At 47.2% G+C, this 26922-nt stretch overlaps 3 protein-coding genes across 3 annotated transcripts; 1 reads left to right on the top strand and 2 right to left on the bottom strand.

Annotated features, from left to right (window-relative positions):
- Positions 1-768: 768 nt before the first annotated feature.
- LOC113566882 (cysteine and histidine-rich protein 1 homolog) lies at positions 769-12793 on the bottom strand. The gene is made up of 2 exons (XM_026994047.1): positions 12575-12793; positions 769-1392 (listed from the first exon to the last, which is right to left on the bottom strand). Exons 1-2 carry the CDS (start codon positions 12791-12793, stop codon positions 769-771), a joined length of 843 nt encoding a protein of 280 aa, XP_026849848.1.
- Positions 12794-19511: 6718 nt separating this feature from the next.
- Positions 19512-20663, bottom strand: LOC113566881 (cysteine and histidine-rich protein 1 homolog). Its single transcript, XM_026994046.1, has 3 exons — positions 19934-20663; positions 19796-19899; positions 19512-19700 (listed from the first exon to the last, which is right to left on the bottom strand). Exons 1-3 carry the CDS (start codon positions 20661-20663, stop codon positions 19512-19514), a joined length of 1023 nt encoding a protein of 340 aa, XP_026849847.1.
- Positions 20664-23049: 2386 nt separating this feature from the next.
- LOC113566880 (cysteine and histidine-rich protein 1 homolog) lies at positions 23050-24204 on the top strand. Its single transcript, XM_026994045.1, has 2 exons — positions 23050-23811; positions 23881-24204. Exons 1-2 carry the CDS (start codon positions 23050-23052, stop codon positions 24202-24204), a joined length of 1086 nt encoding a protein of 361 aa, XP_026849846.1.
- The last annotated feature ends 2718 nt before the right edge of the window (positions 24205-26922 follow it).

The following is a 26922-nucleotide window of genomic DNA, read 5'->3' as shown; positions in this document are numbered from 1 at the left end:
ACGAGCTGTCGCTATGAGTACTCAAGTCAACGTTCTTCAGTAAAGAGCAGGACCAGTGAAACAAACTAAAAACCAAAAATAGCCAAGATTGCTTTGACTCATTGTGGTTTTACTGTAACTCTGCTTTCAGGTGTGCATGTGTGCTCGCGTGCCTCGTGAGGAGCCCACCAAGCCAGTTGAGGCTCAGCTCAACGGCCTGCTGGCAAAGGTCAAGGAATTTTTCATCGAGGATAGCGTTAAGGTAAGTCTAGCCGACACTAGCCGACCTTAACAGACCAGACAAAAACGTATGCCTAATTTACTCGATTGCTTCTGCACGACTTCCATGATAAGGCCAAGGCTGCTGCTGAAGAAGGTCTTGCTGTGAACGAGCAGATCCAGAAGGCGCCCAAACCCTAAAAATGCAGCTCTAAAGCAACGAATTTAAAAATCAAATCAAAAGATGTGCCCAATAAAGGTTTAAACCACAATTTAAAGGTTTTTAGCGTCAGCTCAATAATGCAAAAACATCCACAAACGGAGCTGGATCCGGGTCATGGCAAATAGCCGGTACAGGGCCTGAGGTCGCCAAGGGAAGCTCCTGGCGCTTTGCGCACTTGCCGGTTGAATCGAAAATATGGCGGTAGATACGCGGGCGTATGTCGTGCAGCTGCTTGGCGCTGCAGACACTCTGCGGCATCTGGATCAAATGGTCAACCAGGAGGGACACTCGTGGGGTAGTCGAAAGCAATAGCTGGCCGCTGACGGTGATTTTTTCCCCAGCTCTTTTCAGACGTAGACGCAGCACCCAATCCTCCTCAAAGGCACGAATCGTCTGTGGGGATCGGGATAAGAGATCATCAGAGGTATGCTGCAGACGAGTTCTGGTTCTCCAAAACCCTCTGAGCGGTGTATCCACTTCATTCTCAAGGTGAAAAATTCCACCCGGCTAGCACTCAGCACCCGATGGAGCTGCAACACGGGCTTTTGGGCCTCAAGCTCCCTGTCTTCGACATGCAGCAGAATATCTAGGATCTCCTTTCCCTGCTTCTGGGGAAACCCACAGTCGGAATCATGTGAGACGCTGTCCTTGTAGGAGCCCTTCCAAGAACAGCCCACGCAGTGGTACTTCCAGCAAACCACACGCCCCTCACAAACGAACTCCAAGTGTCTGGAGAGATCTTTCCTATCTGAGAACTGGTCATTGCAGCTGGGGCAGCTGATGGGTAGCTCCCAGAGGGTCTGGCGCACCACTAGATTCTGCTCCTGATCGTAGTTTCTAATGAGCGATCGACAACTTGGGCAGCAGGCACGCGTTTTATTGAAGATGGCAACAGCCAGAACGGCGGTCTTGCAGTCCTCACACATGATATGCCCATGGCTGCACTGATAGAAGTCGTGTGGTTGTGGAACCTCGCGGCACACAACGCACACCAGTATGTTATGCAGTCGCTCACGAAGATCGGAGACGCCACCACCCGAGGACCCGCCGACCTCACCCTCACTGCTGTCCATAGTAGTCGAAATCTCATTCCTGGCTTTACAGTATGTGTGCGTGCTTTATTCAACAATTCTGATTGCCTGTGTGTGGGCGGAAGGGGGTGGGGCGAAATTTTCAGATATGCGTTTTATAGTGAGATCTAACAGGAGTGCGGATACTAAATTTGGTTACTCTAGCCTTTCTGGTCTGATGAGCTTGTGAGGTAGCTCAAAGGGGGCCTAGCTGAGGCCACCGGACGGGTCGCGGGTTGCGGATAGCGAACGGCCTACCTCGGTAGGTCAGCTGCGAATAAGCGGGCATCCCTCACGGGAGAGTACCGAAATAAGCAGTCCCGGACAGCCAGCGGGTGTTCGCGAAGCAGCAACACTGACGATGCGCTTGTGGTGCCGCCTCAATATCCCACATCCCAACCCCCACATCCACCTCACACCGGGCCGGACTAAGTGTGTTACTCGACCCGTGCCGAGAGTCAGCCTGGCTGGGGGCTCGGTATAAAAAATAGCCCAGTCTCTAACGGAGGGCTCAGGGACTTGGCAGCCCCCTGTTTTAATGATGCCTTACCCGGGCAACGTGGATCTCTGCCCGGGCTGACCTTTCCCTTTCTCTGCATCTCGTGGGAACAAGATGTATAACAATAAAAACAAAAAAACCAACAAAAAAACAAATGAGTGCGGCGCTCCCCAAATGCCAACTGGGAGCAATCCCAAGCTCGGAAAGGCAGCGGCCCAAAGGCCTGGCCCAACTGGCTCTATAGTGGGGAATACCTACAAGGTGGAAGGTGCCTGTGCGAACCCGAGGGGGTCCCATCCCGAATCCGGTGTGGGTGGCAAGGTGACTCCCGAAGCTGACACCTTGGAAGGGAAGCTAAGCAATATTTCGGCTGCCCGACCTTCTGGTAAAGCGGAGGGGGTTGACTTGCCGTCGACAAGTGCCCAAGCCAGACGATACTCATATGCCGAAAAGAGGAGTGCAGGGCACATACTCCGTCGGCAACACGCCAGCAGTGAAGCCAGCACATCAGCCGAATGGCTGAAGAAGGTGGAATGGGCTTCGGCCGTACTTCCGGAGTTCACCTTAGAACAGAAAAAGGTGGCTCCCCAAGCCAAGAGGCAGCGCTCGCAGGAGACACCGGGACCGGTAGCAAAGCGCTCCAGAGTGCTGCCAAATGTCTCCTTTGCGCAGATTGCCAAGGAGAGGACGCTAATTGGTGTCCTCGACAAAGGCAGCGCAGAGGGGAGAATCCCAAGGAGTCAGTGGAAGTGGGTGGAAGCGGCATTGGCCGACCGCTGCTTCGAACTCCTCGACAAAGACCCTGGACCTCCGCCAGTCTGCAAGGACATGGGGTGGTTCCAGGGCAATGTAAAGATAATTGCCTGCGAAGACGAGCGCTCAGTGAAGCTGTACAAAGCGGCGGTAGCGCAGGTCGGCGAGGTTTATGCTGGGGCGAAACTCGTCGCAGTCGACTGGAGCGAGGTGCCCAGCAGACCGAGGGCCAGAATTTGGGTGCCGGCTACCTTTAAGGAGCCAGAACGCATCCTCAAGATGTTGCAGAGGTGCAACCCAGGACTACCAACCTCCGATTGGAAGGTAGCCAAAGTTGAGACGACACAAGGGCCGACTAACCAGGCAGTTCTCGTTCTCAATAAAGAGTCGCTGGCCCCGATAGAGGCAGCAAAAGGAGAGCTAAACTTCGGCTTCAGCTCGGTCACCATCAAGGTGTACAAATCGGACGCGGCGGCCGCGGCGCTTCCTGTCGTCAACCCAGACGGAGGAGGCCGCAAGACTCCGGAAAGTTCTCTCAAAAACCACCCCCTCGGTAGGGTACCTCAAAAAGAATGATGGCACGTGGACCAACTCTAGTGAGGAGTCCCTGCATATTTTGCTCGACACGCACTTCCCCGGATGCACATCCACCGAGCCGTCATACCTCCCAAGAGAGGGATCGGTAGTATCGATGGACCATATCCTTACAAAACGGAACATAAGTTGGGCAGTAAACAGCTTCAACCCGTTTAAATCGCCAGGCCCGGACCAGGTAATCCCGGCCCAGCTTCAGAGGGCCGGTGAGACGGCCATCAACTGGCTACATAGTATCTTCAGGAAGATACTGGCGGTATGTATAATACCGCAAGCGTGGCTTAAGGCTAGGATAGTTTTCATCCCTAAAGCAGGCAAAGCCTCACACTCAACCCCAAAAGACTTTAGACCAATCAGTTTATCGTCTTTCCTACTCAAAACCTTTGAGAGACTTATCGGGCTACAATTACGTACTACCATAAGTCCCCAGCTGTACTCAAGTGCGCAGCATGCCTACCGGAAAGGAAAATCCACAGAAACGGCACTTCACGAAGTGATCTCGAGTGTAGAAAAATCCCTGCATCTCAAAGAATACTCACTAATAGCTTTTCTCGATATCGAGGGAGCCTTCAATAACGTCACACCGGGCGCCATTACAGAAGCCCTGACTGACCTGGGGGTGGACCGTCACTTGGTGATGCTCATTGATCAATTGCTCATACGCAGTACGGTGACATCATCGATGGGATCGTCCACCCAGTCAAGGTATGTCAACAGAGGAACCCCGCAAGGGGGAGTTCTGTCTCCTCTTCTATGGAACATTGCAGTCAATAAGATTCTTTGCGACCTGGAAGAGGGGGGCTGTAAAGTAGTGGCATACGCGGATGACGTTGCAATTATCTTTGCGGGGAAATACCCCCAAACACTATGCGACCTAATGACTGCAAAGCTTGCTCGATTGTCCCAATGGACAGAATCGCGCGGATTGGGACTAAATCCCTCGAAAACGGAACTCGTGTTATTCACAAAAAAATACAAGGTCCCGCCCCTCAACCCCCCAACACTAAACGGATACAGGCTCTCCTTCAGCGACAGTGCCAGTTACTTAGGGTTGGTAATTGACAAAAAGCTCAGCTGGAACCTGAATGTCAAGGATAGAGTGAGGAAGGCAACGACAGCACTCTATACTTGCAAAAAAGCTATCGGCCTAAAGTGGGGCATGAACCCAAGCATAGTCCGATGGATATATCTGGCAATAGTCAGACCTATAATACTCTACGGAGTTACTGTCTGGTGGCCTGCCCTAGCGAAAAGGACAATAACCAATCAGCTGGGCAAGGTTCAGCGAACAGCCGCCCTCTGCATCAGTGGAGCTCTTCGAACTACACCAAATGATGCGCTAAACGCCATGTTATGCCTTCAGAGCCTTGACTTTGCAGGAAAGGAGCGGGCAGAAATGGCAGCAATACGTCTTAGGGACTCTGACCAATGGGTACCCCAGAACATAGGTCACTCATCTATACTAAACAAAAACAACAAGGTCCCAGCAAGAACGGACTATCAAGTTCCAATGGAGCACACGGAGACTCCATTCAGCATAATCATCCCTCATAGAGACGATTGGCTCGAGGGACCCCCCGGCCCAGACGGGGCCATAAGCATCTTCACGGATGGCTCAAAACTGGACGGCAGGGTTGGAGGAGGAATCTACTCTGAACAACTTAACATAAGGCAATCTTTCAGGCTTCCGGATCACTGTAGCGTCTTCCAAGCGGAAGTTACAGCAATCAGGGAGGCTCTGTACTGCCTTCATACGGTTACCACCACGGCAACCAATCTAAACATCTACAGCGACAGCCAAGCTGCGATCAGATCACTTAACGCGATCTCCTCGAACTCGGCTACTGTGGCGAAGTGCCGCAGATCTCTTCACGAGATGGCTCAGCAATTTGCTATCAGCCTTATATGGGTCCCGGGTCACCGGGATATCGAGGGCAACTGCATAGCGGACGAGCTGGCCAGATCTGGCACTACAACCCCCCTTCTCCAAGATAAGGTGGATATTTGTATGCCTATGGCCACCTGCAAGCTCATCATAAAAGAGCAGTACACGCTACTGATAGACAACAAGTGGCAAACAGGGCCACGTTGTCGCACAGCTCGGCAAACATGGCCGACCATAGATAAGAAGCGCACCTCAGAGCTCTGCAAACTAGGCAGGGAAAGGTGCAGCGCAGTCATACGTTCCCTCACAGGACACTGGCTAGTAGGCACCCACGCAAACAGGCTGGGTGCCCCATACAATGATTTCTGCCGCAGCTGCAGAGACGAGGACGAGGAGGAAACAGTGGAACACCTGTTCTGTTCCTGTCCAGCTCTCAGCAGAAGGAGGCTGCATCACTTGGGCTCTGCCTTTCTGAACGACATCTCGGAGATGTCCACGCTATGTCCCAGAAAGATCGTCAACTTTATAAGGGCATCTGGATGGGACAACTGTTGACATGAAGTCTCATCTGCAGGGAGGGAATGATCCCAAACGGTATCACAACGGGCCGAAACCGGCCTATGTGTGCTGGGCTCCGAGCGAGCTTGGCGGCCGTCTCTACCTAACCTAACCTAACCTACTCTAGCCTTAATAGTCTCTGAGATTTGTGAATATCCCCAGATTTGCATCCTTTGCGGGGGCGGAAGGGGGTGTGGCGAAATTTTGAAATAAACTCGTCTCGGTCCGATATATTAGGAGTGTGGACACCAAATTTGGTGGCTCTAGCTTTTATAGTCTCTGAGATCTAGGCGCTAATGTTTTACTCTAAGAAAAGGCGCCTGGCTATAATAATAATACGATCCAATTCAGATTCTGCAGTCTAAAAGATATGGTCATTCTCTACGATTCTGCGTTTTTTATCGTATCTTTAAAAATGTGGATGCCACAGATTTTCGTCCTTTGTGGGGACGGAAGTGGGCGGGGTAAAGTTTTGAAATATTTTTGTAGCAGTGACATATCACAGAAGTCTGTATCCAAAACATCGTTGCTCTAGCTCTAATAGTCTTTGAGCACTAGGCGCTGAAGGGGACGGACAGAAGGACGGACGGACAGACGGACAGACAGACAGACAGACAGGGCTCAATCGACTCGGCTATTGATGCTGATCAAGAATATATATACTTTATGGGGTCGGAAACGATTCCTTCTGGACGTTACACACATCCACTTTCACCACAAATCTAATATACCCCAATACTCATTTTGAGTATCGGGTATAAAAAACATATCAGCAACATATCTATTTGACATGTACTACATGAAGCATGGACTAATAGGCACCGTAATCTTGTTTGCGATAGCAGAGCACTTTGGCGGTCAAAGAGGTTACTTTTCACCACACCTGTCCACCGAGACACCACCCCCCCAGACCCATTGAACGCCTTGGGCCGCATTACAAATATTTTTGAGTACATTTATGTGTAGATCAAAGTGCATTCTATTAAACTAAACTATTCATGGGGGCCTACTATGCCGTTTTTCTCTGTGTTTATCCTCTGTTTTTATACCCGATACTCAAAATGAGTATTGGGGTATATTAGATTTGTGGTGAAAATGGATGTGTGTAACGTCCAGAAGGAATCGTTTCCGACCCCATAAAGTATATATATTCTTGATCAGCATCAATAGCCGAGTCGATTGAGCCCTGTCTGTCTGTCCGTCCGTCCGTCTGTCCGTCCCCTTTCAGCGCCTAGTGCTCAAAGTCTATAAGAGCTAGAGCAACGATGTTTTGGATCCAGACTTCTGTGATATGTCACTGCTCCAAAAGTATTTCAAAACTTTGCCCCGCCCACTTCGGCCCCCACAAAGGGCGAAAATCTGTGGCATCCACAATTTCGACGATACGAGAAAACTAAAAACGCAGAATCGTAGAAGATGACTATATCTTCTAGAGTGCAAAATCTGAACCAGATCGTATAATTATTATAGCCAGAATCACGAAAACAATTTCACTCTTTCTCGCTCTGTCTCACTCTAACACACAGGTTTCATGGTCGGTTTTGCCAATTGCAAAATATGAGTTCAAGGATCTCAGAACCCATAAGAGCTAGAGTAACCAAATTTGGTATCCACACTCCTGTGATATCGAACCTTGACCGTTTCATGTCCAAATTTCGCCGCACCCCCTTCCGCCCCCGCAAAGGACGAAAATCTGAGGCAACCACAAATCTCAGAGACTATTAAGGCTAGAGTAACCAAATTTGGTACACACACTCCTTTAAGATGTCACTATAAAACGTATATCTCAGAATTTCGCCCCACCCCCATCCGCCCCCACAAAGGACGAAAATCTGTTGCATCCACAATATTGCAGATTTGAGAAAACTAAAAACGCAGAATCATAGATAATGACCATATCTATTAGATTGCTGAATCTGGACCAGATCAGATAATTTTTATAGCCAAAAGGAACAAATCAATTTGCAGTGTCTACGCAGCGCCCGACGTCACGCTCAGACTGATTTTCTGTCTCTCTCGCACGCACTCTTTGTCGTGTCGTTAAATATTAGCGGCGTCTGCCGGAGGAGAGCCATACTGACTTAGTATCGGGTATAACTCTAGAGTTGCGGTGTCCGCAGCAACTCACAACGTTCCCCCTCGTTGGTTTTTAGTTTGTTTTACTGGTGCTGCTCTTTACTGAAGAACGTTGACTTGAGTACTCATAGCGACAGCTCGTTTTGCGTCGCAGCCGAGATGAAACCGAGAGCCGGGCTTATTACCGGCGCCACTATCAAGGTCAAGTGCTTAGAAGCGTACGTCCCGGTCCGCTCAGATAAGAGAGTGGAGTGAAGTAGAGTGCTCAAAGTAGAGTTATAGACTATGTAGCATACTATGTGGGCATGGATACGTAAACGAAGAAGATCACCGGTCAGATCTTTGTCGGCTGCGGTATCGCTCATTGGCGAGAACGCCCACCCTACCATGATCCTTCAGGGCCACCTATTAACAGTCAGGATCCCTTCAAATAAGCCTGCTATTCGATATTGTCTTACATTTATAGGGTATTACTATACAGCATATACTGGGGAAGGAATATCATAAGGGCGAGGTAGGGTATAATGATCTTAAATCTATAAAACTGATTAGTAGTAGGTATATATAAATGCACGAGCATGTATAAAACCGTGATTATGGTTGAAGACCAACGAATAGTTACCGCACATTCATTCTTTTCAGATGGGGGTTAAATCGGTGGTACTGGCACGTGTCCGGGAATAACCAATCCGTAACTTCTAGACCAGCGTTGTAATACGTAGATACTAGAGGTGCTAATCCTACGTGGAAAGAACAGGAATTTTTCAACGGGTCTCTGTAGCTGGGTGGATAATTACCTCAACAGAATTACACCACTGATCGAAAAATTTTACTGAACTGTGGGCGTTCGTTCTCCAAATGGTCGAACGGCTGCCCCAGTATTGACGATATATAACTGGCGCGTCCACTCAAATTAAATGATCACTTTGAGCCGCACTTGGCACTTGCACTAGGCTCTGACTTTGGCTTGACCTTGGTTTAGAGAACTGGGTCAGCTCTACAAGACTTCTTTTTCCACGGCCGGTCACTCTGACGGTCACGAGGAGAGAAATAAAGAGGCTGGGACTACTAAAAACAGCAACCCACGTTTTCCCACACTTTCTATGGTCTTCTTCTTTTATACAGGATCCAGACACAGCAATATTTAATAAAATATAGTGCACGGCAGAAAAATTGGATATCAAAGCGTTGCCGCTTGGTCGCAAAACAGCTGTTGATAAGCTTTATCAATGCTCACAAGATCTTCAACTCGAATTTTTTTACGGCCTAGTTTTAGGCTATAATTTTGGGAGTTAGCCGTGGATAATTAAAATACAAGAAGACACGGTAAGCGTCGAATATTACAACCCCGCTGAAATCACAGTTTGGGGTCTTGCTAACCAAAGCGTGATCCACACTTGGAGTGCTGGATACGATTTATTGTTTAATATCATTTGCGTGATATTTACCAATAAAGCGACCCTGGAAATCTTTTCTTAATGCGGGCTTTCCGAAACGTAGGTGCCAGTTTCGCATTAATGCCTTTCACAAAACTACTCTGGTCAAAATTTCGTCTATACACTTCTTGACCCACTTGAAAGTTTACTTCTCGGCTTCGAAGATTATAGATATTTTCATTGCGAACATGCTGCTGTTTCATTGCTTCTGCAGCGGTCTTGCGAATTAGCTCGAAGGTATCGTCGCGATCGAAGACTACTGTTCGGTCCTCCAACATACTGAGGTTTCGTAGGAGTTGATAAGTGGAACCGCCAGTAATCATGTTTTGGCCAAAAGCAACAGGATATGGGCTACTTTTGATGGCTGCATGCACACTGGATTGATCGGGCTTAATGTACGCTTTGATAGCAGCGAGTACCGAGCGATTTACCCGCTCTGAGGCATTGGTTTGGGGAGCGTAGGCGGCGGTGTACGAATGTCGAATTTGGTATTTCGCTAACAGATCCTTGAACTTGTGTGACTTGAATTGAACGCCGTTATCTGACACTATCACTTCCAGGACTCCAAAGCAATTAAACAGGTCTTCCTCCATGAACCCAGTTACGAAAGGAAATTTAGAAAATGATCGAGTACTACAAAAATGCCTATATTCCCGGATCGACTTCGGGGGTACGGACCTAGAAAATCGACGTAAAGTTTTTGAAATAGACGAAAGGTCTCCCCTGCTTTGCTCACTGACGGACGTAGAGGATGATTGGGGTGCTCGGTCGTTCCTATTCGAGGAAGTCGGTCAGCTGTACTCTTCGTCGCCCAAAAAAAGCATAACATCTAATTCGTTAATTTGCTTCCTGTTTTGCTACTCAAAAAAAATTCGCTTCAGCAGCGATCAAATACAAAACGAGGGGGAACGTTGTGAGTTGCTGCGGACACCGCAACTCTACAGTTATACCCGATACTAAGTCAGTATGGCTCTCCTCCGGCAGACGCCGCTAATATTAATCGACACGACAAAGAGTGCGTGCGAGAGAGACAGAAAATCAGTCTGAGCGTGACGTCGGGCGCTGCGTAGCCACTGCAAATTGATTTGTTCCTTTTGGCTATAAAAATGATCTGATCTGATCCAGATTCAGCAACCTGATAGATATGGTCATTATTTATGATTCTGCGTTTTTAGTTTTCTCGAATGTGCAATATTGTTGATGCAACAGATTTTCGTCCTTTGTGTGGGCGGAAGGGGGTGGGGCGAAATTTTGAGATATACGTTTTATAGTGAGATGTAACAGGAGTGCGGATACTAAATTTGGTTACTCTAGCCATAATGGTCTCTGAGATTTGTGAATATCCCCAGATTTGCATCCTTTGCGGGGGCGGAAGGGGGTGTGTCGAAATTTTGAAACAAACTCGTCTCGGTCTGATATATTAGGAGTGTGGATACCAAATTTGGTTGCTCTAGCTTTTATAGTCTCTGAGATCTAGGCGCTAATGTTTTACTCTAAGCAAAGCCGCCTATGCTACGTGTGTGTTAGAGTGAGACAGAGCGAGAAAGAGTGATATTGTTTTCGTGATTCTGGCTGTAATAATTATACGATCTGGTTCAGATTTTGCACTCTAGAAGATATAGTCATCTTCTACGATTCTGCTTTTTTAGTTTTCTCGTATCGTCGAAATTGTGGATGCCACAGATTTTCGCCCTTTGTGGGGGCCGAAGTGGGCGGGGCAAAGTTTTGAAATATTTTTGGAGCAGTGACATATCACAGAAGTCTGGATCCAAAACATCGTTGCTCTAGCTCTTATAGTCTTTGAGCATTAGGCGCTGAAGGGGACGGACAGACGGACGGACGGACAGACGGACAGACGGACAGACAGACATGCCTCAATCGACTCGGCTATTGATGCTGATCAAGAATATATATACTTTATGGGGTCGGAAACGATTCCTTCTGGACGTTACACACATCCACTTTTACCACAAATCTAATATACCCCAATACTCATTTTGAGTATCGGGTATAAAAATAGCCAAGATTGCTTTGACTGATTGTGGTTTTACTGTAACTCTGCTTTCAGGTGTGCATGTGGGCTCGCGTGCCTCGTGAGGAGCCCACCAAGCCAGTTGAGGCTCAGCTCAACGACCTGCTGGCAAAGGTCAAGGAATTTTTCAACGAGGATAGCGTTAAGGTAAGTCTAGCCGACACTAGCCGACCTTAACAGACCAGACAAAAACGTATGCCTAATTTACTCGATTGCTTCTGCACGACTTCCATGATAAGGCCAACGCTGCTGCTGAAGAAGGTCTTGATGTGAACGAGAAGATCCAGAAGGCGCCCAAACCCTAAAAATGCAGCTCTAAAGCAACGAATTTAAAAATCAAATCAAAAGATGTGCCCAATAAAGGTTTAAACCACAATTTAAAGGTTTTTAGCGTCAGCTCAATAATGCAAAAACATCCACAAACGGAGCTGGATCCGGGTCATGGCAAATAGCCGGTACAGGGCCTGAGGTCCCGCCAAGGGAAGCTCCTGGCGCTTTGCGCACTTGCCGGTTGAATCGAAAATATGGCGGTAGATACGCGGGCGTATGTCGTGCAGCTGCTTGGCGCTGCAGACACTCTGCGGCATCTGGATCAAATGGTCAACCATGAGGGACACTCGTGGGGTAGTCGAAAGCAATAGCTGGCCGCTGACGGTGATTTTTTCCCCAGCTCTTTTCAGACGTAGACGTCACCCAATCCTCCTCAAAGGCACGAATCGTCTGTGGGGATCGGGATAAGAGATCATCAGAGGTATGCTGCAGACGAGTTCTGGTTCTCCAAAACCTTACCTCAGACTCGAGGGTCCGTGGGTGTAAACCCTCTGAGCGGTGTATCCACTTCATTCTCAAGGTGAAAAATTCCACCCGGCTAGCACTCAGCACCCGATGGAGCTGCAACACGGGCTTTTGGGCCTCAAGCTCCCTGTCTTCGACATGCAGCAGAATATCTAGGATCTCCTTTACCTGCTTCTGGGGAAACCCACAGTCGGAATCATGTGAGACGCTGTCCTTGTAGGAGCCCTTCCAAGAACAGCCCACGCAGTGGTACTTCCAGCAAACCACACGCCCCTCACAAACGAACTCCAAGTGTCTGGAGAGATCTTTCATATCTGAGAACTGGTCATTGCAGCTGAGGCAGCTGATGGGCTCCCAAAGCTCCCAGAGCGTCTGGCGCACCACTAGATTCTGCTCCTGATCGTAGTTTCTAATGAGCGATCGACAACTGGGGCAGCAGGCACGCGTTGTGGAACCTCGCGGCACACAACGCACACCAGTATGTTATGCAGTCGCTCACGAAGATCGGAGACGCCACCACCCGAGGACCCGCCGACCTCACCCTCACTGCTGTCCATAGTAGTCGAAATCTCATTCAAAGTACTTTCATCTTTACTTGCAACATCTGACAATCGCTGCCTCTTGGCGGCTGGGGGCTGCTCGTTGTTGTTGTCATTGGGGTTGGCATTCGACATTCTGAAGGGTATTTCGGCCAGCAGCCTCGGCCTGGCTTTACAGTATGTGTGCGTGCTTTATTCAACAATTCTGATTGCCTGTGTGTGGGCGGAAGGGGGTGTGGCGAAATTTTGACGCAAAACGGTCAAGGTCCGATATCACAGGAGTGTGGATACCAAATTAGGTTGCTCTAGCTTTTATAGTCTCTGAGATCTAGGCGCTAATGTTTTACTCTAAGAAAAGCCGCCTGGCTATAATAATAATACGATCCAATTCAGATTCTGGAGTCTAAAAGATATGGTCATTCTCTACGATTCTGCGTTTTTGGTTTTCTCGTATCTTTTAAATTGTGGATGCCACAGATTTTCGTCCTTTGAGGGGGCGGAAGTGGGCGGGGCAAAGTTTTGAAATATTTTTGTAGGAGTGACATATCACAGAAGTCTGGATCCAAAACATCGTTGCTCTAGCTCTTATAGTCTTTGAGCATTAGGCGCTGAAGGGGACGGACAGACGGACGGACGGACAGACGGACAGACAGACATGCCTCAATCGACTCGGCTATTGATGCTGATCAAGAATATATATACTTTATGGGGTCGGAAACGATTCCTTCTGGACGTTACACACATCCACTTTTACCACAAATCTAATATACCCCAATACTCATTTTGAGTATCGGGTATAACGAGGGGGAACGTTGTGAAACGCCGCTAATATTAAACTACACGACAAAGAGTGCGTGCGAGAGAGACAGAAAATCAGTCCGAGCGTGACGTCGGGCGCTGCGTAGCCACTGCAAATTGATTTGTTCCTTTTGGCTACAAAAATGATCTGATATGATCCAGATTCAGCAATCTGATAGATATGGTCGTTATCTATGATTCCCCGTTTTTAGTTTTCTCGAATCTGCAATATTGTGGATGCAACAGATTTTCGTCCTTTGTGTGGGCGGAAGGGGGTGGGGCGAAATTCTGAGATATACGAATTATAGTGACATCTTAAAGGAGGGTGTGTACCAAATTTGGTTACTCTAGCTTTAATAGTCTCTGAGATTTGTGAATATCCCCAGATTTGCATCCTTTGCGGGGGCGGAAGGGGGTGTGGCGAAATTTTGAAACAAACTCGTCTCGGTCCGATATATTAGGAGTGTGGACACCAAATTTGGTTGCTCTAGCTTTTATAGTCTCTGAGATCTAGGCGCTAATGTTTTACTCTAAGAAAAGCCGCCTGGCTATAATAATAATACGATCCAATTCAGATTCTGCAGTCTAAAAGATATGGTCATTATCTACGATTCTGCGTTTTTGGTTTTATCGTATCTTTAAAAATGTGGATGCCACAGATTTTCGTCCTTTGTGGGGACGGAAGTGGGCGGGGCAAAGTTTTGAAATATTTTTGTAGCAGTGACATATCACAGAAGTCTGGATCCAAAACATCGTTGCTCTAGCTCTTATAGTCTTTGAGCATTAGGCGCTGAAGGGGACGGACAGACGGACAGACGGACGGACGGACGGACAGACAGACAGGGCTCAATCGACTCGGCTATTGATGCTGATCAAGAATATATAATATATGGACGTTGACATGCAAAGACTGCATCTATCAAGAGGCGATGCAATTACTGCACCGTCAAGTGGCCCGTGTGACACCAGCAGAAGGCTGTTACGCGCGGATCCCAGGCAAAACGCAGCCCTCCTCCCGCCCAACCGACCGAGGGGCGCTGCCGCATGACGCGCGGTGCGTAGCCGAACCAAACGCGAGCATGCAAGAAAGATAGATATTAGACTAACATTCGAGGAAAATTAGCACTGAACTTATTAAGAAATTAAGCATGCAATAAAATACAAAATACAAATACCACTACAATTACTAATTACTAGAAAGGTGTGTAAGGATTAGTAATTTAATAAGAGGAAGAGAATTAGTGGAGGATATAATATGTTAGAGGGAATTATAATCCGAGCATAAGACCCTAAACGGTTCATGCAAGGAATAATTCGATCTACAAAGTGGAAGGAACAACGGTATAAAGTTTCTAGTCAGTCTAATAGGAATCGTGAAGTTTATGCGGCTCAATAGATCAGGGCTGTCTGTGTCACCCCTGATCAAGTTGTGCATAAATATCACACCAAGCATTTTTCTACGGTTAACTAAGGATGGGAGGTTTACTAATAATAGTCTACTAGAGTAAGATGGGAGTCTTACACCCGCATCCCAGTTAAGGCCCCGCAGAGCAAAGAGTAAAAAGTTTTTCTGTACTGATTCTATACGGTCCTGGTGTACTTTGTACTGAGGGCACCATACACAGGAGCCGTATTCTAAGATCGGACGAACCGAAAGCGAGGTATAGAGAGTCTTTGTTATATATGGGCACGCCCATGGCCTTATTTACCATGGTAGAAATGTGTTCGGAAAACTTTAACTTGGGGTCTAACATAACACCCAGATCATCCACCAGGGTAATTCTCTCAAGAGAACCCCCAAATAGGGTGTAGGGAGCCAACAAAGGGTTAGAACGATGAAATGTCATAACTTTGCATTTCGAGGCATTAAGGTGTAACAAGTTTGCACAACACCATGACTGAAAGCTATTGAGATCGGATTGCAAGCGAGAATGAAATGAAATGTCCTTGTACTGGACACAGAGTTTAACATCATACTCGAGAGTATGTTAATACTGAAGGCAAGTCATTAATAAAGAGTGTGAAGAGTAAGGGGCCTAGATGGCTGCCCTGTGGTACTCCCGAAGAAACCTTTACTGGTAAAGAGAGGGAGTTTTTGAAGAGGACTCTTTGAGACCTAGAACAAAGATAGCTAGAAATCCATCTCAGGAGGTTGGGCGGAAACCCTAAAAGGTCAAGTTTATGTGCTAAAAGGGAATGGTTTACAGAGTCGAATGCTTTACTAAAGTCGGTGTAAATAACATCCGTCTGTAAGTTACCTTGAAAGCCTTTAATAATGAAAGAGGTAAACTCTAACAAGTTCGTGGTGGTTGATCGCCGCCTTATAAATCCATGCTGAGTTGGAGATATAAGTGACTTGCAGAGATGTTGCAAGTGCGGAGTTAAAACCTTCTCAAACAATTTGGGAATAGCGGATAACTTTGCTATACCTCTATAATTTTTTGCATCAGACTTGCTACCTTTTTTATGGAGAGGAATTATAAACGATTCCTTCCAGATTGGGGGGAAGCAAGAGGAATCAATGGACAGGGTGAATAGTTTAAGCAATGGTCCACACAGAGCCTCGGCGCAGTACCTGAGTACACAACCTGGAACCCCGTCTGGACCCGGTGAAAACACCGGCTTAACTAGTCGAAGATCTTGAAGTAGGGAATATTCATTTAACAAGGGACTGAAAATGCCGTTCGACCTCGGTAATCCGAATGGGTACGGTTGACCAGAGTAGCGTTCCTCAGAATAGGTGGTTTGGAAAAACTGGGCAAAAAGATCGGCAATTGCCTGATCATTATTTGCCGACGTATTACAAAATGATAGCGAGGATGGGTGTGCGGACGTTCTACGCTTACTGTTTACGAAGCAGTAAAACTGTTTAGGGTCGTGAGAAAAACGTATCCTGCAACGAGATAGGTAGTTCTTATAGCATTGAGCATTAAGAACTGAAAAGTTTGACCGAGCTATTACATAACGAGAGTGAGAAGTAGGAGAACCCACTTCTTGAAATTTTTTATAAAGTCTTGATTTTAAGTTTTTTAGACTGGATAACTCTTTGGTAAACCAAGGGGGTTTTCCAGATCTAATCGGATAATCGGACAAGAAAGCGGGACACAAGAATCAAAAAATGTGCCAAGAGCATTGTAAAAAATGTTTGTGCCTTTTGTGACATCAGTGCACAAGTACAAAGCGGACCAATCAAAATCCCTAATTAGGTTATTAAGCTTCGCAAACTCGGCTTTACGAAAGCAGCGGACACGTTCAGGTAGTCTACTCGACCGATCCAATACAGTTGGTCCTATGTCTAGCGACACCTCGAAAGTAGGGTGGTAGGCGTCTTCAGGTATAGTGAGCGGAAGGGCTCGGGTTAACAACACTATGGTCGGATCCGATACAAAGCATAGATCAAGCAATCGACCCAAGGAATTTTTCACATGATTGACTTGAGACAGGGACAGGTCAAGCAAGCCGTCAACAAAGTCATGTCGTGACATGGGCACTAGGATACTAGACTCGTTTACCGAAGACCAAACAGTTCCTGGCAAGTTGAAGTCACCAAGAACTATCATACGATCTTTATCAGATAGCGAGGAAGCAACAGCGGTTAAAGCGGACAAGTGCTGCTCATAAATTGAAATATCCGAAGAAGGTGGGATATACGAGCAAGTAATGAATATAGCGAAAGCGGGAAGAATCAGTTTTACACACAGGAATTCCAGTTCCTGTTGAACTTGGACTGTGAAGTGTTCTGACGTGAAGTAAGAGTCCACTGCAATTAGAACCCCTCCTGCACGTCGAGACGAACGGTCCTTTCTAAAAGTTGTGTACCGACCTGCCAAAACCTCGGAACTAAGAATGTCCGGCTTTAACCAGGTTTCAGTAAACACAATAACGTGGGAAGCAAATGCAACACTATCCCGGAAAAGAATGCTGAGCTTACTACGCAAGCCTCTTACATTCTGATAGGTTACTAAAAGAGAAGTTAGTTTTTTGGAAAGGTTGGAGCAAGACGGGAAGTTGAGGAAGAGGAAGTTGAGGTTGAGGGTGGCACGCTGGAAAGATTTGGAAGCGATATAGGGGGCCTATTCTTCTTCTTAGCCTTAAACTCCTTCACCACCAAATGCTCCGGCCAAAATTTGGTGGAGCAAATGGTGTCAAATTGAGTTGGGGAGATGCTTATCTTAAACGACGCTATCTCCCTGGCATAAGAGAAGTTAAATTTCTCCACCTTTAAACCCACGGCTTTTATTTTGCTTTGAATGAAAGCAGTTACATCATTAGATGTGAGGTCAGGGGCCAGCCGTGAAACAAAAACTTGTCGTTTTGGTGGGACTCCCACCAGTGGTTTAGTCACCACAGGTCTAGTACCTGTGGTGACAATATCCGGAGGTCCGGAACGCCTATTTACTGGTGGGATCGGGATAGACGGGACAACTAGTGAACTTGCGGACAGCACGGACACGGACGCTGCAGACGTACTTGGCTGCACATTCTCCGAGGCGATGAATTCGGCTACCGAATCTGCATCGCCAGCAGCTTTCGTTGCCTTTGGAGTGGCAAACGAGATCAACTGCTGCACACTTGGAGTGGTCGGAGTCAGTTTTTCGGCGGCGCACGGCTGAGTGACGGTTGGCACTTGCAGGTCCCGCGGAGTGACCTTTTTGCGCCTCGGAGACTCATTCAGCAGTCTTAAACCGCTAAACTGAGCCTCCATGGCTAGGAGCCGATCGTATTGGTTTTTGAAACCAACGGTCAGCTCCTTAAAGCCACTCCGCGTCTGCCTCATGAAAGCCACCATGTCTTTCTCCACCGCACGGCATGCCTCGCAACTGTAATGCAAGCCATTACGTTTGGCTATAGCATCACTCACGAGGCCAGAAAATCCCGCGCATTTTGCGTGGACTACGCTGTCGCAGAGCCAGCAGGGGACATTCGGCTGATCTTGAGTGATCTGCTTCTTGCAGGTTTTTTTGGCGCAGACCACAGCGAATTCCATTTTTATTTTTATTATTTTTATTATTTAAATATTTTCTTAAGAAAATTTGCAAAGAAAAATTAAAATCAAAAAAATTAAAAATTTCCAAAACAAATTGGTATCAGACCAATATGCCAGACAACGCTCAAAGCGGAATTGGTAAGAAAAAAAAAAAGAGAGCAGAGTGGAGAGCGGTTATAGCGAGAGCTACTAGACAGAGAGCGCTATTGCTCAGAAAGTTGAAAGAGCGAGAGAGAAAGAACAGTTATTGAGGTTGAGGTGATAGCGAGAGAGCGATAAGACAACAAAAGCTACCAGACGAGAGCGGACTGCAATGCAATACTCACTCACTGCAACAACACAACACAAGCCGACGCCGAAAAATAAAAAGTTAAATAATATTTTAACACAAATCAAAAGGCATGCACTCGCGTAAAAGAATTGGTTTCCAGATTGTTGTCTGGTTAGGGAGTATAATTAGAATTTAGTTAGGAAAACTCCGGCTGTTTATTTGAAACAAAAGGAAAAAATGCGGAGCGCAAAACAAAAACACGTCTGATCACTACGAAAGAGAACGGATGTGGTCGGAAACGATTCCTTCTGGACGTTACACACATCCACTTTTACCACAAATCTAATATACCCCAATACTCATTTTGAGTATCGGGTATAAAAATAGCCAAGATTGCTTTGACTGATTGTGGTTTTACTGTAACTCTGCTTTCAGGTGTGCATGTGTGCTCCCGTGCCTCGTGAGGAGCCCACCAAGCCAGTTGAGGCTCAGCTCAACGACCTGCTGGCAAAGGTCAAGGAATTTTTCAACGAGGATAGCGTTAAGGTAAGTCTAGCCGACACTAGCCGACCTTAACAGACCAGACAAAAAGGTATGCCTAATTTACTCGATTGCTTCTGCACGACTTCCATGATAAGGCCAACGCTGCTGCTGAAGAAGGTCTTGCTGTGAACGAGCAGATCCAGAAGGCGCCCAAACCCTAAAAATGCAGCTCTAAAGCAACGAATTTAAAAATCAAATCAAAAGATGTGCCCAATAAAGGTTTAAACCACAATTTAAAGGTTTTTAGCGTCAGCTCAATAATGCAAAAACATCCACAAACGGAGCTGGATCCGGGTCATGGCAAATAGCCGGTACAGGGCCTGAGGTCCCGCCAAGGGAAGCTCCTGGCGCTTTGCGCACTTGCCGGTTGAATCGAAAATATGGCGGTAGATACGCGGGCGTATGTCGTGCAGCTGCTTGGCGCTGCAGACACTCTGCGGCATCTGGAACAAATGGTCAACCATGAGGGACACTCGTGGGGTAGTCGAAAGCAATAGCTGGCCGCTGACGGTGATTTTTTCCCCAGCTCTTTTCAGACGTAGACGCAGCACCCAATCCTCCTCAAAGGCACGAATCGTCTGTGGGGATCGGGATAAGAGATCATCAGAGGTATGCTGCAGACGAGTTCTGGTTCTCCAAAACCTTACCTCAGACTCGAGGGTCCGTGGGTGTAAACCCTCTGAGCGGTGTATCCACTTCATTCTCAAGGTGAAAAATTCCACCCGGCTAGCACTCAGCACCCGATGGAGCTGCAACACGGGCTTTTGGGCCTCAAGCTCCCTGTCCTCGACATGCAGCATATCTAGGATCTCCTTTCCCTGCTTCTGGGGAAACCCACAGTCGGAATCATGTGAGACGCTGTCCTTGTAGGGGCCCTTCCAAGAACAGCCCACGCAGTGGTACTTGCAGCAAACCACACGCCCCTCACAAACGAACTCCAAGTGTCTGGAGAGATCTTTCCTATCTGAGAACTGGTCATTGCAGCTGGGGCAGCTGATGGGTAGCTCCCAGAGGGTCTGGCGCACCACTAGATTCTGCTCCTGATCGTAGTTTCTAATGAGCGATCGACAACTTGGGCAGCAGGCACGCGTTTTATTGAAGATGGCAACAGCCAGAACGGCGGTCTTGCAATCCTCACACATGATATGCCCATGGCTGCACTGATAGAAGTCGTGTGGTTGTGGAACCTCGCGGCACACAACGCACACCAGTATGTTATGCAGTCGCTCACGAAGATCGGAGACGCCACCACCCGAGGACCCGCCGACCTCACCCTCACTGCTGTCCATAGTAGTCGAAATCTCATTCAAAGTACTTTCATCTTTACTTGCAACATCTGACAATCGCTGCCTCTTGGCGGCTGGGGGCTGCTCGTTGTTGTTGTCATTGGGGTTGGCATTCGACATTCTGAAGGGTATTTCGGCCAGCAGCCACGGCCTGGCTTTACAGTATGTGTGCGTGCTTTATTCAAAAATTCTGATTGCCTGTTGTTGCAGAGTGAACTGATACTCTGGTGTAAAGTACGAGCACAAGGTTACGAGTTTTCCAAGGCCAAGCTGGTTCCCTGAAAATTACAAATTTAACGAGGGGGAACGTTGTGAGTTGCTGCGGACACCGCAACTCTACAGTTATACCCGATACTAAGTCAGTATAGCTCTATTCCGGCAGACGGCGCTAATATTAAACGAAACGACAAAGAGTGTGTGCGAGAGAGACAGAAAATCAGTCTGAGCGTGAAGTCGGCCGCTGCGTAGCCACTGAAAATTGTTTTTTTCCTTTTCGGCTATACAAATTATCCGATCTGATCAAAATTCAGCAATCTGATAGATATGATTATTATCTATGATTCTGCGTTTTTAGTTTTCTTGTATCCTCAATATTATGGATGCCACAGTTTTTCGTCCTTTGTGGAGGCGGAAGGGGGTGGGGCGAAATTCTGAGATATACGTTTTATAGTGAGATCTAGCAGAAGTGCGGATACCAAATTTTGTTATTCTAGCCTTAATAGTCTCTGAGATTTGTGAATATCCCCAGATTTGCATCCTTTGCGGGGGCGGAAGGGGGTGCGGCGAAATTTTGACACAAAACGGTCAAGGTCCGATATCACAGGAGTGTGGATACCAAATTTGGTTGCACTAGCTTTTATGGGTTCTGAGATCCTTGAACTCATATTTTGCAATTGGCAAAACCGACCATGAAACCTGTGTGTTAGAGTGAGACAGAGAGAGAAGGAGTGAAATTGTTTTCGTGATTCTGGCTATAATAATTATACAATCTGGTTCAGATTTTGCACTCTAGAAGATATAGTCATCTTCTACGATTCTGCGTTTTTTGTTTTCTTGTATCTTTCAAATTGTGGATGCCACAGTTTTTCGCCCTTTGTGGGGGCGGAAGTCGGCGGTGCAAAGTTTTGAAATATTTTTGTAGCAGTGACATATCACAGAAGTCTGGATCCAAAACATCGTTGCTCTAGCTCTTATAGTCTTTGAGCATTAGGCGCTGAAGGGGACGGACAGACGGACAGACGGACGGACGGACAGACGGACAGACGGACGGACGGACAGACGGACAGACAGACATGGCTCAATCGACTCGGCTAATGATGCTGATCAAGAATATATATACTTTATGGGGTCGGAAACGATTCCTTCTGGACGTTACACACATCCATTTTCACCACAAATCTAATATACCCCAATACTCATTTTGAGTATCGGGTATAAAAACAGAGGATAAACACAGAGAAAAACGGCATAGTAGGCCCCCATGAATAGTTTAGTTTAATAGAATGCACTTTGATCTACACATAAATGTACTCAAAAATATTTGTAATGCGGCCCAAGGCGTTCAATGGGTCTGGGGGGGTGGTGTCTCGGTGGACAGGTGTGGTGAAAAGTAACCTCTTTGACCGCCAAAGTGCTCTGCTATCGCAAACAAGATTACGGTGCCTATTAGTCCATGCTTCATGTAGTACATGTCAAATAGATATGTTGCTGACATGTTTTTTTATACCCGATACTCAAAATGAGTATTGGGGTATATTAGATTTGTGGTAAAAGTGGATGTGTGTAACGTCCAGAAGGAATCGTTTCCGAACCCATAAAGTATATATATTCTTGATCCTGTCTGTCTGTCTGTCTGTCCGTCTGTCCGTCCGTCCTTCTGTCCGTCCCCTTCAGCGCCTAGTGCTCAAAGACTATTAGAGCTAGAGCAACGATGTTTTGGATACAGACTTCTGTGATATGTCACTGCTACAAAAATATTTCAAAACTTTGCCCCGCCCACTTCCGTCCCCACAAAGGACGAAAATCTGTGGCATCCACATTTTTAAAGATACGATAAAACCAAAAACGCAGAATCGTAGAGAATGACCATATCTTTTAGACTGCAGAATCTGAATTGGATCGTATTATTATTATAGCCAGGCGGCTTTTCTTAGAGTAAAACATTAGCGCCTAGATCTCAGAGACTATAAAAGCTAGAGCAACCAAATTTGGTGTCCACACTCCTAATATATCGGACCGAGACGAGTTTGTTTCAAAATTTCGCCACACCCCCTTCCGCCCCCGCAAAGGATGCAAATCTGGGGATATTCACAAATATCAGAGACTATTAAGGCTAGAGTAACCAAATTTAGTATCCGCACTCCTGTTAGATGTCACTATAAAACGTATATCTGAAAATTTCGCCCCACCCCCTTCCGCCCACACACAGGCAATCAGAATTGTTGAATAAAGCACGAACACATACTGTAAAGCCAGGCCGAGGCTGCTGGCCGAAATACCCTTCAGAATGTCGAATGCCAACCCCAATGACAACAACAACGAGCAGCCCCCAGCCGCCAAGAGGCAGCGATTGTCAGATGTTGCAAGTAAAGATGAAAGTACTTTGAATGAGATTTCGACTACTATGGACAGCAGTGAGGGTGAGGTCGGCGGGTCCTCGGGTGGTGGCGTCTCCGATCTTCGTGAGCGACTGCATAACATACTGGTGTGCGTTGTGTGCCGCGAGGTTCCACAACCACACGACTTCTATCAGTGCAGCCATGGGCATATCATGTGTGAGGACTGCAAGACCGCCGTTCTGGCTGTTGCCATCTTCAATAAAACGCGTGCCTGCTGCCCCAGTTGTCGATCGCTCATTAGAAACTACGATCAGGAGCAGAATCTAGTGGTGCGCCAGACCCTCTGGGAGCTACCCATCAGCTGCCCCAGCTGCAATGACCAGTTCTCAGATAGGAAAGATCTCTCCAGACACTTGGAGTTCGTTTGTGAGGGGCGTGTGGTTTGCTGGAAGTACCACTGCGTGGGCTGTTCTTGGAAGGGCTCCTACAAGGACAGCGTCTCACATGATTCCGACTGTGGGTTTCCCCAGAAGCAGGGAAAGGAGATCCTAGATATTCTGCTGCATGTCGAAGACAGGGAGCTTGAGGCCCAAAAGCCCGTGTTGCAGCTCCATCGGGTGCTGAGTGCTAGCCGGGTGGAATTTTTCACCTTGAGAATGAAGTGGATACACCGCTCAGAGGGTTTACACCCACGGACCCTCGAGTCTGAGGTAAGGTTTTTGAGAACCAGAACTCGTCTGCAGCATACCTCTGATGATCTCTTATCCCGATCCCCACAGACGATTCGTTCCTTTGAGGAGGATTGGGTGCTGCGTCTACGTCTGAAAAGAGCTGGGGAAAAAATCACCGTCAGCGGCCAGCTATTGCTTTCGACTACCCCACGAGTGTCCCTCATGGTTGACCATTTGATCCAGATGCCGCAGAGTGTCTGCAGCGCCAAGCAGCTGCACGACATACGCCCGCGTATCTACCGCCATATTTTCGATTCAACCGGCAAGTGCGCAAAGCGCCAGGAGCTTCCCTTGGCGGGACCTCAGGCCCTGTACCGGCTATTTGCCATGACCCGGATCCAGCTCCGTTTGTGGATGTTTTTGCATTATTGAGCTGACGCTAAAAACCTTTAAATTGTGGTTTAAACCTTTATTGGGCACATCTTTTGATTTGATTTTTAAATTCGTTGCTTTAGAGCTGCATTTTTAGGGCTTGGGCGCCTTCTGGATCTGCTCGTTCACAGCAAGACCTTCTTCAGCAGCAGCGTTGGCCTTATCATGGAAGTCGTGCAGAAGCAATCGAGTAAATTAGGCATACGTTTTTGTCTGGTCTGTTAAGGTCGGCTAGTGTCGGCTAGACTTACCTTAACGCTATCCTCGTTGAAAAATTCCTTGACCTTTGCCAGCAGGTCGTTGAGCTGAGCCTCAACTGGCTTGGTGGGCTCCTCACGAGGCACGCGAGCACACATGCACACCTGAAAGCAGAGTTACAGTAAAACCACAATCAGTCAAAGCAATCTTGGCTATTTTTATACCCGATACTCAAAATGAGTATTGGGGTATATTAGATTTGTGGTAAAAGTGGATGTGTGTAACGTCCAGAAGGAATCGTTTCCGACCCCATAAAGTATATATATTCTTGATCAGCATCAATAGCCGAGTCGATTGAGCCATGTCTGTCTGTCCGTCCGTCCGTCTGTCCGTCTGTCCGTCCCCTTCAGCGCCTAATGCTCAAAGACTATAAGAGCTAGAGCAACGATGTTTTGGATCCAGACTTCTGTGATATGTCACTGCTCCAAAAATATTTCAAAACTTTGCCCCGCCCATACACAATTTTAAAGATACGAGAAAACAAAAAACGCAGAATCGTAGAGAATGACCATATCTATTAGACTGCAGAATCTGAATTGGATCGTATTATTATTATAGCCAGCATCAAGAAAACAATTTCATTTTTTCTCGCCCTGTCTCTCTCTAACACACACGTAGCATAGGCGGCTTTGCTTAGAGTAAAACATTAGCACCTAGATCTCAGAGACTATAAAAGCTAGAGCAACCAAATTTGGTATCCACACTCCTAATATATCAGACCGAGACGAGTTTGTTTCAAAATGATGCAAATCTGGGGATATTCACAAATCTCAGAGACTATTATGGCTAGAGTAACCAAATTTAGTATCCGCACTCCTGTTAGATCTCGCTATAAAACGTATATCTCAAAATTTCGCCCCACCCCCTTCCGCCCACACAAAGGACGAAAATCTGTTGCATCAACAATATTGCACATTCGAGAAAACTAAAAACGCAGAATCATAAATAATGAGCATATCTATCAGGTTGCTGAATCTGGATCAGATCAGATCATTTTTATAGCCAAAAGGAACAAATCAATTTGCAGTGGCTACGCAGCGCCCGACGTCACGCTCAGACTGATTTTCTGTCTCTCTCGCACGCACTCTTTGTCGTGTCGATTAATATTAGCGGCGTCTGCTGGAGGAGAGCCATACTGACTTAGTATCGGGTATAACCGTAGAGTTGCGGTGTCCGCAGCAACTCACAACGTTCCCCCTCGTTTTGTATTTGATCGCTGCTGAAGCGAATTTTTTTTGAGTAGCAAAACAGGAAGGAAATTAACGAATTAGATGTTATGCTTTTTTGGGCGACGAAGAGTACAGCTGACCGACTTCTTCGAATAGGAACGACCGAGCATCCCAATCATCCTCTACGTCCGCCAATGGGCAAAGCAGGGGAGACCTTTCGTCTATTTCAAAAACTTTACGTCGATTTTCTAGGTCCGTACCCCCGAAGTCGATCCGGGAATATAGGCATTTTTGTAGTACTCGATCATTTTTCTAAATTTCCTTTCCTAAAAGTGGTAAAGAAATTTACTGCGGATGCCGTAACTCGGTTCATGGAGGAAGACCTGTTTCAGTGCTTTGGAGTCCCGGAAGTGATAGTGTCAGATAACGGCGTTCAATTCAAGTCACACAAGTTCAAGGATCTGTTAGCGAAATACCAAATTCGACATTCGTACACCGCCGCCTACGCTCCCCAAACCAATGCCTCAGAGCGGGTAAATCGCTCGGTACTCACTGCTATCAAAGCGTACATTAAGCCCGATCAATCCAGTGTGCATGCAGCCATCAAAAGTAGCCCATATCCTGTTGCTTTTGGCCAAAACATGATTACTGGCGGTTCCACTAATCAACTCCTACGAAACCTCAGTATGTTGGAGAACCGAACAGTAGTCTTCGATCGCGACGATTCCTTCGAGCTAATTCGCAAGACCGCTGCAGAAGCAATGAAACAGCAGCATGTTCGCAATGAAAATATCTATAATCTTCGAAGCCGAGAAGTAAACTTTCAAGTGGGTCAAGAAGTGTATACGAAATTTTGACCAGAGTAGTTTTGTGAAAGGCATTAATGCGAAACTGGCACCTACGTTTCGGAAAGCCCGCATTAAGAAAAGATTTCCAGTGTAAAGTAGTGATCCTAGGCTGGGGTCAGTCTCAGTCTGCCCAGGGTCACCTACAGTTTATTTGTAAGTTGCTGAGACGTTGAGACTGGGGGGGGGGAGGCGGGTCGTTGGCGCAGGGATCGCCGAGCCGCCGTCAACGACGGGGCCTTCGGGAGAAATTAGGGGGGGGAAGCGGGCGTTGGGCCGGGCGGCGCGAAACTCACCCGAGACGCTGCACTCCCCGACTTCAGCAGGGTAAAACCCCTGTTGCCAAGGTCGAGGTGGGCCGCGGGTCCGGGGAGATGAAGGAAAAGGGTAAGGGGGGGGGGGGGGCGCCTCTGCCGAAACGCGTACCACTTCCCACTCCAGCAGGG

Source organism: Drosophila persimilis, unplaced genomic scaffold, assembly GCF_003286085.1.
Source record: "Drosophila persimilis strain 14011-0111.01,24,50 unplaced genomic scaffold, DperRS2 tig00001184-arrow-arrow-pilon, whole genome shotgun sequence".
Lineage (NCBI taxonomy): Eukaryota > Metazoa > Arthropoda > Insecta > Diptera > Drosophilidae > Drosophila > Drosophila persimilis.
Note: the sequence above shows the minus strand (reverse complement) of the source record. Positions and strands in the feature narration are given on the sequence as shown.